The sequence below is a fragment of the Equus asinus genome, chromosome 9 (genome assembly GCF_041296235.1).
Source record: "Equus asinus isolate D_3611 breed Donkey chromosome 9, EquAss-T2T_v2, whole genome shotgun sequence".
Lineage (NCBI taxonomy): Eukaryota > Metazoa > Chordata > Mammalia > Perissodactyla > Equidae > Equus > Equus asinus.
In genome coordinates this window covers 59,640,829-59,656,567 of record NC_091798.1, presented here as the reverse complement: position 1 = coordinate 59,656,567, position 15,739 = coordinate 59,640,829, and the positions used below count along the sequence as shown (strand labels likewise).

Genomic DNA, 15,739 nt, shown 5'->3' with positions numbered 1-15,739 from the left:
TTTGGTATCAGAGTGATGTTGGCCTTGTAGAATGTGTTAGGATGTGTTCCATCTTCTCTAATTTTTTGAAATAGCTTGAGAAGGATAGGTATTAAATCCTCTCTGAAAGTTTTGTACAATTCCTCAGGGAAGCTATCTGGTCCTGGGTTTTTATTCTTTGGGATGGTTTTGATTACTGTTTCAATCTCTTTACTTGTGATTGGTCTATTCAGATTCTCTATTTCTTCTTGATTCAGCTTTGGGAGGTTGTAAGGGTCTAAGAATTTATCTATTTCCTCTAGATTGTTCATTTTGTTGGCATATAGTTTTTTGTAGGATTCTCTTATAATCCATTGTATTTCTGTGGTATTCTCGTATAATCTGTTATTGTTTCTCCTATTTCATTTCTAATTTTATTTATCTGAACTTTCTCTCTTATTCTTTGTAAGTCTGGCTAGGGGTTTGTCAATTTTATTTATCTTCTCAGAGAATCAGCTCTTTGTTTCATTGATCCTTTCTACTGCCTTTTTTTGTTTCAATAGCATTTATTTCTGCTCTGATTTTTATTATTTCTCTCCTTCTGCTGACTTTGGGCTTTGTTCTTCTTTTTCTAATTCAATTAGTGTAGTTTGAGATTGCTTATGTGGGATTTATCTTGTTTGTTCAGGTGTGCCTGTGTTGTGATGAATTTCCCTCTTGATATGGCTTTTGCTGCATCCCATATGAGTTGGTATGGTATGTTTTCATTTGTCTCCAGATATTTTTTGATTTCTCCTTTAATTTCTTCAGTGATCCGTTGCTTGTTCAATAACATGTTGTTTAGTTTCCACATCTTTGTTCCTTTCTCAGCTCTTTTCTTGTAATTAATTTCTAGCTTTATAGTATTGTGATTGGAGAAGATGCTTTGTTGTTATTTCAATCTTCTTAAATTTATTGAGGCTTGCCTTGTTTCCAAAGATGTGGTCTATCCTTGAGAATGTTCTGTGTGCACTTGAGAAGAATGTGTATTCTGCTGTTTTTGGATGGAGTCTTCTATATATGTCTGTTTAAAGTCCAGCTGGTCTAGCTGTTCATTTAATTCCACTGTTTCCTTGTTGATTTTCTGTCTGGATGATCTATCCCTTGATGTGAGTGGAGTGTTGAGGTCTCCTACTATTATTGTGTTATTATTAATATCTTCCTTTAGGTTTGTTAATAGCTGCTTTATGAACTTTGGTGCTCCTGTCTTGGGTACATAGATATGTATAAGTGTTATTTCTTCTTGATGGAATGTCCCTTTGATCATTATATACTGCCCCTCTTTATCTCTCTTTACCTGTCTTATCTTGAAATCTACTTTGTCTGATATAAGTATTGCAACACCTGCTTCCTTTTGTTTGTCATTAGCTTGGAGTATCGTCTTCCATCCCTTCACTCTGAGCCTGTGTCATTGGAGCTGAGATGTGTTTCCTGCAGACAGCATGTTGTCGGGTCTTGTTCTTTAATCCGTGTCACCACTCTGTGTCTTTTTATTGGAGAATTCAATCCTTTTACGTTTAGGGTGATTATTGATATATGAGGGCTTAATGCTGCCATTTTATCACTTGTTTTCTGGTTCTCCTGTATTTCCTTTGTTTCTTGTCCTGTGTATTTTGGTCTATCAATTGAGTTGTGTAGTATTTTATGTTGTGTTTGTTTTCTCCTTATTTGTTATTTGTGTCTCTGCTGTTCTACTTTTTTGTTTAGTGGTTACCATGAGGTTTGTATTCAAAATCTCATGGGTAAGATAGTCCCTTTTCTGATGGCCTCTTATTTCTTTAAACTAAACTGATTCAGTCCCTTTCCTCTTCCCTTCCTAAGTTGTTTTTCTCACATCTTATTCCATCTTGTGTTATGAGTTTGTGTTTAAAATGACAAGATTATCTGTTTTTGATATCTTCCTTCCCTTTGTCTTTGATGCTATACTTGAGTATTTGCTGTCCTGTTCTGATTCTGTCTATCTATTTATCTCCTTCCTCTGTGCTTTGTAACGCCTTTCTCCCTTTTATTTTTTTCAGGTATGAGGGCCTTCTTGAGGATTTCTTGTGTGTGTGTATGTGTGTGTGTGTGGGGGGGGCAGTCTTGTGGCTACGAACTCCCTTAGTTTATGTTTGTTTGGGAAAGTTTTTATTTTTCCATCATATCTGAAGGATATTTTCACTCGATAGAGTATTCTTGGCTGAGTTTTTGTCCTTCAAAGGTTTGAATATGTCATTCCAGTCCCTTCTAGCTTGTAAGGTTTCTGCAGAGAAATCCTCTAAAAGCCTGATAGGGGTTCCTTTGTAGGTTATTTTCTTCTGCCTTCCTGTCCTTAGTATTCTTTCTTTGTCATTCAGTTTTTCCTGTTTCACTACTATATGCCTTGCAATAGGTCTTTTTACATTGACATATTTAGGAGATCTGGTAGTCTCATCCACATGGATTTTCATCTCCTTCTGTAGATTTGGGAAGTTCTCTGCTGTTATTTCTTTGAACGAGCTTTCTGCTCCATTCTCTTTCTCTTCTCCTTCTTGAATACCTATAATTCTTATGTTGTATTTCCTAATTGAGTTGGCTGTTTCTCAGAGACTCTTCATTTCTTTTTAGTCTTAGTTCTCTCTCCTCAATGTGGAGCATTTCAACATGTCTGTCTTTTATTATGCTGATGTGCTCCTCTATGATGTGCTCAAGTGTTCAGGGAATCCATATTTTGTTTTATTTTTTCCATTATGTCTTTCATCTCTAATGTTTCTGATTGATTCTTCTTTATAGTTTCAATCACTTTTGTGAAGTAGCTCCTGAATTTGTTGAATTGTTCCTCTACATTCTCCTTTAATTCATTGAGTTTTTTGATGATAGCTATTTTGAATTCTTCGTCATTTAGATTACGTATTTCTGTGTCCTCAGGACTTATTTCTGGGTACTTATCTTCTTTCTGGTCTGGAGATCTAATATAATGTTTGATATTAGTAGAGGGAGTGGCTCTGTTTTTCTGCATCCTGGTGTTATTTGGTTGCAGTTACTGCCTGTTGTCATGGGGTTGGGGTCAAGAGCTGCGTATTCTGAGCTGTCTGCCTTCAGCAGAGATCCTAGGTGCTGGAGCCATGCTGGGCGGGTCGGGGGAGGAGTGCTTTCTCCTGCATGCTCTTGGGGTTTTCTTGCTCTGCTCTTGCTATCTGCTCTCCTGAGGGTCTTGACTCGATGAGGTCACCCCCTGAGAAAGCTTTCACCCCGGTAGAGGGCTTCCCTCTAGGCCTCAAGAGCCTTCGGGGACCTTTGATGTTCCCGTGAATGAACGTCCCCTCCCCTGTTTCTTCTCTCTCAGAGGTCTCCTGCAGTCCTGCATTGCAGCCTTTAGGGGACAGCGCCAAGTTTTCTCTAACCCTGTTCCACCTCCTCCGAGGAGGGCTCCAGCCTCTCTTCCCTCTGTCATATGGTTGTGTGGGTCTCTCTGATGTTTTTTGTATTGTGTATGGATGTCCTCTGTTGGAGTATGAATGTCCTTTTCATTGTATCTTGGAGGTGAGAGATTACCGGGAGAACTTACTCTGCCATGATGCTGATGTCACCTCCAATAATTATTTGTTTTTATGTGTCTTTCTAACTAAAGTATAGTATACCTGAGGACATGAACTGTCTGTCTGTGTTGCACGTAATAGATAACTCAGTAAATATTTTTGAATGAGTAAAGATGGAAGTTACTATTAATTATTGTTAATATTTTGGGGTTTTACCTTCTAGTATTGTATTCTGGTATTTTTTCTACATGTCCATTTGTTACAGTATTTATTGTTATTTTCCACCTCTTGTAAATCATAGAACTTAAAATGCTGGTTTTTAAAAATGAACTTTGACAAAATCCAGATACTGAACTGTACTGTGATTTTGGATATTGAAATTTATAAACACATCAGTTTCTTTCACCATGGATTCACTTTTTCTTTCATGTTCTCATTCCATATATGAGTAAGTGAATCTTCTGTTGAGTATCTGAGTTTAGAATATTTGAGTGCGTGCTAATACATTGCTTTTTGTGTTGTAGGCTGAGAACAGTTTCAGTGAAGAAGAGGAGGAAAAACTTCAAGCTGCATTTTCTCTAGAGAAACCAGATCTTCACCTAGTTCTTGAAACAATATCATTCATTTTAGAACAGGTATTTTTATTGCCCCAAGCTTCCTAAGCATGGTTTGTTTATTATGTCCTTATATTGCTATGATATCTATACCATTTTATTTTTTAAAAATATAGTGTGTAGATAGAAGCAGTGAATATATTTTAATCAAGAATTTCAGTGTAATGAAAAAAAGCTGAATTATGATTTTTCCACAGTATGCATTCTGCAAAACAATCTTAATGTTGAGTAGCATAAGTAAAGTATTTGACAATTTGAATCAAGACTTCATTGACTTGAGACAGTTATAAAAGATTTTAATTCATTGTTACTTGGTATAATAATTTGAAAAAATGAACACATTTTATTTCAGAAATTTAACAAATGATTTTGGGCGAATTATTTGACTAGGCTGATAAATAAAACATGTAGAAAAGTAGTAGTTGTCAAAGGACCTTTGGTCGTACTATTTTTTCCTACTGAGCTGCCCTTCTGATCCCTTCTTTTCATCTAAATTCAGTTCATTGTTTAAGTTCCCCTTCAAGTCACACCTCCCCCCACTGCAGCATTGACCCCTTATACTTATAGCTTTCACCTTATTTGGATTCATTTTATCCTTGGCTTATCATAGGAGAGCACATTGTTAGCCTTTCATTATTTCATGTGTTTCAGTTATGTCTCCTTCACTAGATTTTGAATTCGTGAGGGGCCAGGATCATATTTTTTGTGCATGTTACGTTGCTGGGCTTAAAATAGATTCTCCCTAAATTCTTGTTGTTTGATTAGACAGAATACTTGTGAAATAAAAGTTTAAATAGTGCAGTGGCTTCATGAGCATTGCTAATTAGAGATACTGTTAGGAGGACAAGCTGCTGGGCATTTACTACATATAGCCTCATATAGATTACAGATCCTAAAGATGACCATGGTTCATATCCTCGGTGGGCCTTCAATAGAAGAAAAGGATAATTGAATAGGACAGAGCAGCATGGGATTTATGAGAAAGTTGTTAGAGAATAATGTACGAAATGGGATAGATATCACTGTTAAAAATTTATACAGTTTTTTATTATATGTTACCTAGGAAGTTGGTAGATGAAGGTAGTTTTGAGAAAATGCTCCTTGGAAAAATTTTGTTAGTTGACAAACAAAACTGTTGTATACTTCTTTGAAATAATTAAGTGAAATAAGGATATGAAATTTTAATTAGGGTACTATTTACATAGCTAAAGCAAAGAAGTTGTTTTTCGGTTAAGCAGATTTAGGGTTACTTAAACCACAAGCAAAAATGAAAAAGTTTAGCCTGAATAATTTAGGCCATTTAATCCTGAATCTTCCAGCCCTTAGTTTTGTATATTTGTAAAATAATAAAAAATTTCTACTGTAGAAATATGAAATATTCTTTTGATTTAAATCATTTAAAAATAATTTTGTATTTGATTATAGATCAAGGTATCTGTATGAATATTAGGGATATATGTAATTTTATTTTTCTCTTTAATAGGCAGTATATCACAACGTGAAGCCAGCGGCTTTGCAGCAGCAGTTAGAGCACATTCACCTTAGACAAGACAAAGCAGAAGCATTTGTCAACGCTTGGTCTTCTATGGGTCAAGAAACTGTTGAAAAATTCAGGCAGAGGATTCTTGCTCCCCACAAGGTATAGGATTATATTAGCCCAAAGGTATTGTTCAATAATGTATGGCATAAATTTTTATACCTGAAGTGTTTTTAAAGTGATAATATTTTGTAGAGAGGTAGAGTCAGGCAAAAGAAAATATATTAACAATAATCCTATAAAATTATTTCCATATGTATGTGTCACCACAATATGATTTAATTTTAATTGCCAGTCTAAAATATGCCTGTATAACTTAAGAATAGAAATGAGACAGTCTTTTTTTCTTTTTCCTGAGTCCTTAGGCAGAGTTGGTTGTTCTTTTTAACTGTGTCCCTATGTATAAGACTTACTATAATTTTTACTGAGTCACATAATAATTTGTTTTTGTGTGTCTGTATTAGTGCCTACAAGAATGCCTTGCATGCAGAAGGTAGTCAATATTTGTTGAGTAGGAAATAGTGAACAAAATGAACACTTTGAGGGAAGTATAGAATAAACAGCAGTGTCACAAAGCTCTTTGGTAACCTTTAGTCACTCTTAATGGAAGTTGAGATGAACATACAGATTTTGCCCTTTTTTCTATTAATATGTTGTGTTACATAATTGATTTTCAGATTTTTAGCCAACTTTGTATTCCTGGGATAAATCTTACTTGGTCACAATATATCATCCTTTTTATATGTTGCAGTATTTGATTTGCTAATATTTTGTTAAAGATTTTTCCATCTATGTTCATGAGGGATATTGGTCTGAGTTTTCTTGTGATGTCTTTGGTGGTATCAGGGTAATACTGGCCTCCTAAAATGAGTTGGGATGTGTTCTCTCCTCCTTTTCTATTTTCTGGAAGAATTTGTGAAGGATTGGTATTATTTTGCATTTCACTATCATTATATGAGCGTTCCAGTAGCTCCAAATCCTTGTCAGCATTTGGTATTGTTGGTTGTTTTTATTAAAGCCATCCTGTTAAGTTTGTAGTGGTATCTTGTGTTTTCAATCCACGTTTCCATATAACAGATTATGTTGGTGATCTTTTTATGTGCTTACTTGCCATCCATATACCTTCTTTGATGAAGTGTCTGTTCATATCTTTTGCCTAACTGTATTTCCACATCATGACAGATAAAGAAGTCCCTTTATAGTAATATAAAGGACAGTTGCAGGTATATATCCCAGCATATAGAAATGCATGGAGATTTTGTTGTTGTTATTGTTACAGTGTGTGGAGGGCGTTTGTTTGCTTTCTGTTGAGTTTTGTGAGTTCCTTATAGATTGTAGGTTTAAGTCCTTTGTCAGATATATGATTTGCAGATATTTTCTCCCAGTCTCTAGCTTGCCTATTTATTCCTTTTCTTTTTTCCTTAACAGTGTCTTTTACAGAGCAAAAACTTTTAATTCTGATGAAGTTTGATTTATTAGTTTTTTTCTTTTATTGATTCTGCTTTTGGTGCTTTTGATTTTGTCTCTAAGTATTTGTAACAATACAAAAATTTTCTCTTCTGTGTTCTTCTAAGTGTTTCATAGGTTTATGTTTTACATTTAGGTCTACATACATTTTGAGTTAATTTGGTGTAAGGTGTAAGGTGCAGGTCAAAGTTATTTTTTTCTGCATTTAGATGTTCCTTTATTCCAGCATAATTTGTTGATAACATCCTTTTTCCCTGAATTGCCTTTGCCCCTTTGTCAAAAATCATTTGATATATTTGTGTGGGTCTTTTTCTGGACTCTCTGTTTGGTTCCATTGATTTATCTGTTTTGTCTATCTTTATGCCAGTATCACACTGCTTTAATTACTCTACCTTTATAGTAAGTCTTAAAATCAGGTAGTGTGATTCTGCTAACTTTGTTCTTTTTCATAATTGTTTTGGCTGTTCTTGTTTCTTTGCCTTTTCAAAGAAATTTGAAGACAAGCTTTTCTGTATCTACAAAATAATCCTGCTGGGATTTTGGTTGAGATGATGTTAAATTTATAGATTACTTTGTAGAGAAATGACTTCTTAACAATATTGAGTATCTCTCTCCACTTATTGAGGTCCTCTTTGATCTCTTATATTGGTGTTTTTCATTTTCCAGCTTTACAGATCCTGTGTGTATTTTGTTAGATTTGTACCTAAGCATTTTGTTTTTGTTTGTTTTTGAGGAAGATTAGCCCTGAGCTAACATCTGCTGCTAATCCTCCTCTTTTTGCTGAGGAAGACTGGCCCTGAGCTAACATCCATGCCCATCTTCCTCTCCTTTATATGTGGGACGCCTACCACAGCATGGCTTGCCAAGTGGTGCCATGTCTGCATCTGGGATCCGAACCAGCCACCCCTGGGCTGCCAAAGCGTAATGTGCGAACTTGACCACTGCCCTACCGGGCTGGCCCCAGCATTTTGTTTTTTTGGAGTTGTTGTAAATGGTACAGTTTTTAAAATTTTGGTTTCCAATTGTTTATTGATAGTATATAGAAACATAATTGATTTTTGTATGTTGACCTTGTATTCTATGACCTTGCTAAACTCACTAATTAGTTATAGCAGTTTTTATGGTGGATTCCTTATCATTTTTTTTGTAGAACGGCATGCTGTCCATGAATAGACAGTTTTATTTCCTCCTTTCCAGTCCATTCATTTGTTTTTCTTATTGCACTGACTAGGACTTCTAATATGATGCTGAATGGCAGTGGTAAGTTTGAACATCCTATTTTGATCCCAGTTTTAGAGAGAAACAGGTCTCTCACCATTAAGTTAGGATATTTGCTATAGGTTTTTAGAAAATATGCGTTTATCGCTTTCATCTCTCTCCTTTTTACTTTTTTGAGGAAAATTAGCCCTGAGTTAACATCTGCTTCCACTCCTCCTCTGTTTGCTGAGGAAAATTGGCCCTGAGCTAATATCTGTGCTCATCTTCCTCTACTTTATGTGTGGGATGTCTGCCACAGCATGGCTTGATAAGTGGTATCTAGGCCCACGCCCAGGATCCAGAAACCCAGGCTGCCAAGGTGGAGCACACGAACTTAACCACTGTGTCACCGGGCTGGCCCCTCTTTTTTTTTTTTTTAAATCTCTGTATTCTAAGAGCTTGCAAGTGTCTTTACTGCTTCATTTTTCACCATTTCAATTTCTACTTTTCCTACATCCTGTATGGATTTTAAGTTTTCCATTTTGTGTCCCTGAAAATCTTTCTTCGCTCAATCATCTCCATAAAAAAACAAATCTCCACTTGCCTTTTAATATTTGACTGTTCTCTATTTATAATTTTCTTCTATTTTATAGGGTCCATTTTTTTCTTGCATTTATACAATACAGTATACTTGTACAATTAAAAATGTTTCTTTTTCTGCTAATAGAAAGTCACTTTTCAATCTGTTCTGGATGATTCCTTTTTTAAAGTATTATTTCTTCCCTATATTATGTTGCATTACATTAACTTCTGATTAAGAAGTGTTTTAATCAGTTGTTGTAAAAAATATGTAAAAAAGAAATTGGAAGAACATGACTAATTGTACAGTGGCTCCTTGAGAATGCCAGAAATTAACTTTTGCCAATTCAGAGTATATGAGAGGATAGCTAATACATTATTTTAATGCCTTAAATGCTTAATTAAAATAATATAATAATAATAAACATTTCTTATGTTTATTGTAGTCCAAATACTCTACTAAGTGCTTCATATCTCGTAAAGCCTGTTAATAGTTCTAGTTTATATTAAAATAAAATTGAGGCTTAGATTAAATAATTGGTCCAGGGTCATGAGGCTAAGTAAGTGGCAGAGTTGGGATCTGGCACAAGTAGTCACACTCCTAAGCCATTATGGTATACTGCCACCTAGATGTTAGCTGCAAAACTTTTGTGTGTCAGGCGTTATGCAGTATTGTTTACATAGGTGTGTGTGTGTGTGTGTTTCATATCTTTGAAGAGGAAGGACATAAAACTTTAGAAAGTATAACTTTACCATCTTAACCAAGTGGTCCATGGTGAAGCTGAGATGGGAATCTGATCTGTTTATCTCTTAAGCCTTGTTCCTTTTATATTATGCTACCTCTGGCAGCTGTAATGTTATCTTCCTTTTTTGCTTTGCTAACTATTTAGGATATAGTGACTAAAATAGCCATGTGTGAAGGTAGATCATGTTATTTAAGTTGTAACAAAAATATATGACAACGACTTATTATATAATGAACAAAAGGTATATTTTAATGACTGACTGTTGTTTATGGTAATTTAGGGGCTCACACCTGTGACCTATCTGTGCAGTGCTTGCAGTGGAACATCTGTGGGTAGTAATTCTAAATTCAAAGAGAGTCATATTCAATTAAATAATAGTTTAAAAAATCAGGTGCCGGCGCTAAGGCTGAGTGGGTAAGTTTGCATGCTCCGCTTTGGCGGTTTGGGGTTTGCCAGTTTGGAGCCTGGGCATGGACCTACGCACCGCTCATCAAGCCATGCTGTGGTGGCATCCCACATGGAGGAACTAGAATGACTTGCAACTGGGATATACAACTAGGTACTGAGTCATTGGAGAGAAAAAAAAAAAAAAGGAAAGATTGGCAACAGATGTTAGCTCAGGGCCAATCTTCCTCAAAAAAAAAAAAGTTAAAAAATCAAAAAGTGCTTATTTGTTATTTTTATTTTGGTGAGGAAGATTGGCCTGAGTTAACATCTTTGGCAGTCTTCCTCTGTTTTGTATGTGGGATATCTCCACAGCATGTCTTGATGAGCAGTGTATAGGTCTGTGCCTGGGATCCAAGTTGGTGAACCCAGGGCTGCCAAAGCAGAGTACATGAATTTAACCACTACGCCACGGGGCCAGCCCCAAAAGGTGCTTATTTTTAATTCAATTTTTAAAAACACCTTATTTTGTCTTCTATTATTTAGATCTAATAACTGAGAGATGGATTGAAAATTAATTTTAATGATGGCTATTTGCAGGATATGATTGAAGGTGTTTTTAAATTTTTGCATCTCATTTTTGTTCTCTAAATATACTTCCTCTTTGGAAACTTGAGACTGGAATATCACCACTACTTGCTGGAATTTGTATCCTTCCCTCTTTGATTAGTGTTGACTATGTCAATAGTGGCTTTCTAAAAAGATTTTCTGTTTGATTTTTGTTATGTTTCCTATGTGGTCATGACATTTATTAAATTATGAATCCCCTTTCAGACAGAACTTGGATACTATGTTTAAGTTTATGCCAGAAATTCTGTTTAGAATTCCTTTACATATATTCCTTCTAAACTAAATGTAAAAACTTAACATGTCAAATATTATTGACATGTATATCTTTTTTCTGAGATCTTAAGGAAAAGAATTGTATTCTTTTTATATAATATTTTTATAAAATATTTTTATATTTCCAAGTTAACGCTATTTCTCAGTAACAGATAGGGTTTTGGAGATTTATGTAAGGCATATTTTAAGTACTCTGAGTAGCCTGCTCTTTAAAGGCTACATACAACTGATTCCTTTTCTTAAATATGCTTATATGTGTGTTAGGGAGTTTAAAATATAAATTTGACAGTTACATCTGTTTTGAATGTTCAAAATGTGTTTAATTTGATTTTCTTCTGTTGAGTGTTCTTAACTTTACCTAATAATATGGCAAGTTTATTCATAATATCTACTCATTTCTTTATATGGTGAAATTTCATCATATCTTCTTGCAGATTCTTGAGAAACTTACATTTAAAAATGGATGACTAGTGTTCCTAAAAATAATAATGGTCCTATAGCATTCTTAAAAAAATCCTCTTTAAGCCATTATAATAAGATTTACTTTATTGTTAAATGTACAACTAATTGTTTGCTTCATTAATTGTTAAATACCTGGCTTTTATAAGAAATAAGAAATTTGAATTTGACATTTTTAACACTTTTGTTTTTTTGCTTTATTATTTTCTTTAATATCCTTGTTTCATTTCTTTGGGCATCCTAGGGATGGATGAATGGCTTTATTATAAAGAGGACAGAAAAAGCATACTTGATGTAGCTAAATCTTGAAACACAGTATATGACTATGAGTACCTACCTATCTGAGCACTTCTTCAGGATTTAAATGCTTTTTAACATTATCATCCGCATTTATAAGACAGGTATTTTGTTGTAATTATATCCATACACAAGTCTAATTTCTGCCTCTTTAGTTACTTTAGTTGTTGGTATGTTATGATTCAGGTGAAAGGCACAAATTTTCCATGTGCTGGAATTACTGAATATAAATGTGAGGTTTAAATACTGCTATATTTATTTGCTACTTTTTATTGAAATATTGTTTACCTGTAGTAAAACGCAGAGATTTTAATTGTTCAGTTTGATGAGTTTCAGAAATTATATACACGTGTTTAATCATCATCCATAACCAAATAGAGAAAATTTTCATCACCTGGGAAGTGCCGAGTTTCACTTCCCTTCACGCTTCCTCTCACTTTCCATCCCCACAAATGGGTTTTGTCTGTTCTTGGACTTAATATAAATGGACTCAAATAGATGTGTCTGACTAATATGTCTCAATATAACTTTTTGGGGGTTCGTTCATGTCATTAGTAGTTAGTAGTTTTATCAGTAATTCTTTTGTTGCTGAGTAGTATTCCATTGTACGAAAATACCACAATTTGTTTATGCATACCCCTGTTGACCGGCATTTGGGTTGTTTACAGTTTCTGGCTGTTATGAATAAGACTCCTATGAACATTTCTGTACCAGTCTTTTTGTGGACATCTGTTTTCATTTCCTTGGGTAAATATCTAAGAATGGGATTGCTGAACCCTCAAGCCAACTTTGAGGCTATTTGAGTTTTAGCCAACCTATTGCTGCGTGGATTGGGAAGTAACATAAATGTGAATCTCTCATCTTGTATGGTTCCCTTCTTTTAGGAGTCAAATTCCCCTTAACTTCTGCCTGCTTTTAGTCATTCTCCAATGCCTTCAAATTACTGTTTTTTAAATGTTTTGTCTAGAGATTGTAATTTTTATTGCAGAGGTTAATGTGATGTAAACTACTTCCTACCGTTACCAGATTAGGAACTCTAAAAGTGATTCTTTTAAATTATAAATCTTATTCTACCCTCCTCTGCTCCAAATCCAGCAAAGGCTTTCCATGTTGCTTATGATAGAAGTCCAATACGTGTCTTGTTGACCTTCACATCTTACTGTCCTCCACCTGGCTCAGTTTGGATACCTCTGATCTCTTTACTTCAAAAGCTCTTCTCCTGGATGTTCACATGGCTGCCTGCCGTATCTTCTTCAGCTCTTTATGAGAAATATGTTACATTGATCAGTGAGTCTTGCCCTGATCCTCATAGTGACAAGTGCACCCTTCTCTATGATACTTTCCTACTTCATTTTTCTCCATAACATTTATTCTTATCTGGACCACTATGTTATTTTACTTGTTTATTTTTTTATTGTCTGTCTTTACTACTAAACTATAAAGTCCACATGGGCAGGAATTTTTGTCTGTTCACTATTTTAAATGGCCCTTGAGAGATCGTGGGTTCTCAGTAAATGGTTATTGAATGAATACATGCACAATATCTGTGCTTTACAAATTGTACTATTTTGAAGTTCAGTCTAGTAACTTTTCTTATTAAGAGGGATATTTTTATTTACTGGTGGAGAAAAGAACACTAAAGAGAGGAGAGTATGGATTGTATTTTGTATTTCCTACTGTTCTTTTGTGTTCTCATTTTGGTTGTACTTTAAGCCTTTTGTGGTTCATTTATTTCATGACTCGAGTTTTGCTGGAGTACTAGATTCAATTATTTACAGTTTTTCTTCTTTAAAAGTAGGAATATAGAATTACTTCAGCTTGAAGTGGAAATTCTCCAAGAGAAGAGATGATGTCATTAACTGTTGATGCAGCAGTCAATTTAAAGAGCTTTAGATCTGAGACCCTTAATCAGTCTTATTTGAAACAGAAATGTATTCTCTGCTTCATGAATAATTGGGTAAAACCAGAACCATTAACAAATTAAATAAAGATTTTACTAATGCCAAAGAACTGTGCTGTTAGCAAAATTGCTCTTACGTCATAGTATTCAAAGATGTGTATTTGCTAAATAGAGTGGATGTACTTTCTCAGAGTGTTGCCAGTTGTGAGAGCATTAGTTGAATGACATTTCAATGTCCTTGAACGTGTACTGTTACCTTCATATATTCTTGGTATGCAGAGGTGGCAAACATTTTGAAGGATGATTTTTTGATGTTTTCCTTCAATGCCTTCCAACCTGGATATGAAGATCGTGATTAGATATTTTGGCCAAGTCTGTGGGTCAAGGAGTGTGATTAAGTTCCATACCACCCTAGCAATGAGACTAGGTTGATTAAACTTAAAGGTATAGGTTAGGGAGTATCCCTAAGTTGTGAATTTGTAATAAAGCATTTGTTCCTCCTGCTATGATTTGGTATAGCAGCAATGTTAAAGAAAGGCATTGGTTCAGTCACTTTTGGAGTTTTGATGTCCTCTGGAGACTATCTAATGGGTGGCGCTGTGCAGTATGATTTATGCAGTATGCTTTGTGGAGGTGGAGGTAGGCAGTCACTTGGGTGCAGGATAACTCCAATATTGATTCAAGAAGTTTATCTATTCGCATCTGTGTGATATATGGTAATATATTTACATCTGTGTAGTATCGATACCATATTGCATAATGGTAATCTCTGAGATTCTGACATTGTCTTTGCACACTTATAGATGTCACAGTTGAGGATTCTTTCTCTAGGAGGAAAGGGGTATTGTAGGTTGGTCCTGGGAGGTTTATTGCCTCCTGTTCTTGCCAGTGACTAGAGGATGGCAAAGAGGATGATTCATAGAAGGCAGCTGAAGATGTTCTCCCATTGCATCTAAACATTATTCTGTTATAGCCTTTAGTATATTGTATTTTTTAAAAAATAATGTTATTAAATTATAATTTATATAGTATAATCTGTATCCTTTTAAATTATACAGTTTAATGAATCATATTACCATATAGTTTGATATCACTACCATAATCAAGACACAGAGCATTTTCATCACTCTTAAAAGTTTCCTCATGGCTGTTGGCAGTCCCTTCCTCCTGTAACCCTGGCCCCAGGAAACCACTGATCTGCTTTCTATCGCTATAGATTGCATTTTCTAGGATTTTATATAAATAGAATCATACAGATACACTTTTTCCATCTGGCTTCTTCCACTGGTATGATTTTGAGGTTCATCCACATTGTTGCATGTATTAATAGTTGGTTCTTTTTTATTGCAGGGTCGTATTCTATCATATGGATATACCACAATTTGTTTATCCATTTACCTGTTGATGGATATTTGGGCTACTTTCAGTTTTTGGCTATTTTGAATAAATCCATTAACATTCGTGTATACATCTTTGTATGGACATATATTTTCATTTTTCTTGGGTAAATACTTAGGGGTGGATAACGGAGCTATAGGATAGCTATATGTTTACCTTTATTAGAAACTGCCAAACAGTTTTCCAAATGGGTATACTATTTACATTCCAACCAGCAATTTCTTTACATACTGGCCAACACTTGTATTGCCAGTCTTTTAAATTTTATCTATTCTAATGGGTGTAAGGATATTGAACATAAGGATGTCGAACATCTTTTTGTGTTTATTGGCCATTTGTATATTTTCTTTTGTGATTATCTGTTCAAATCTTTGCCCATTTTTGTATTGATTTCCTTGTCTTATTATTATTGACTGGTAAGAACTCTTTATATAGTTTGGATACAAGTCCTTTGTCAGATATATGTACAGTTATATGTCGCTTAACGCTGGGGATACGTTCTAAGAAATACATCCTTAGTCAATTTCCTTGTTGTTTGAACATCATAGAGTGTACTTACACAAACCTAGATGGTATAGCCTCCTACACACCTAGGTGATATAGTACTAATCTTATGGGACCACCATTGTATATGTGGTCCATCATTGACTGAAATGTCATTATGGGATGCATAGACTGTATTGTGAATATTTTATCAGTCTGTGGCTTGCTTTTCCTTTTTCTAAATGGTGACTTTTGAAGAACAGAATTTTTAATTTAGGGAA

General features: G+C 34.8%; 1 protein-coding gene across 4 annotated transcripts in view; it reads left to right on the top strand.

Moving 5' to 3' along the window:
- Positions 1-15,739, top strand: part of COMMD10 (COMM domain containing 10) — a 170,577-nt gene that overhangs the window by 10,728 nt on the left and 144,110 nt on the right. For all 4 annotated transcript variants that reach the window (XM_014841703.3, XM_044780132.2, XM_070517570.1 and 1 more), the window contains exons 3-4: positions 4,019-4,129; positions 5,592-5,747. In XM_014841703.3, the coding sequence (XP_014697189.1) occupies positions 4,019-4,129; positions 5,592-5,747 (267 nt within the window). The remainder of the gene's footprint in view (positions 1-4,018; positions 4,130-5,591; positions 5,748-15,739) is intronic.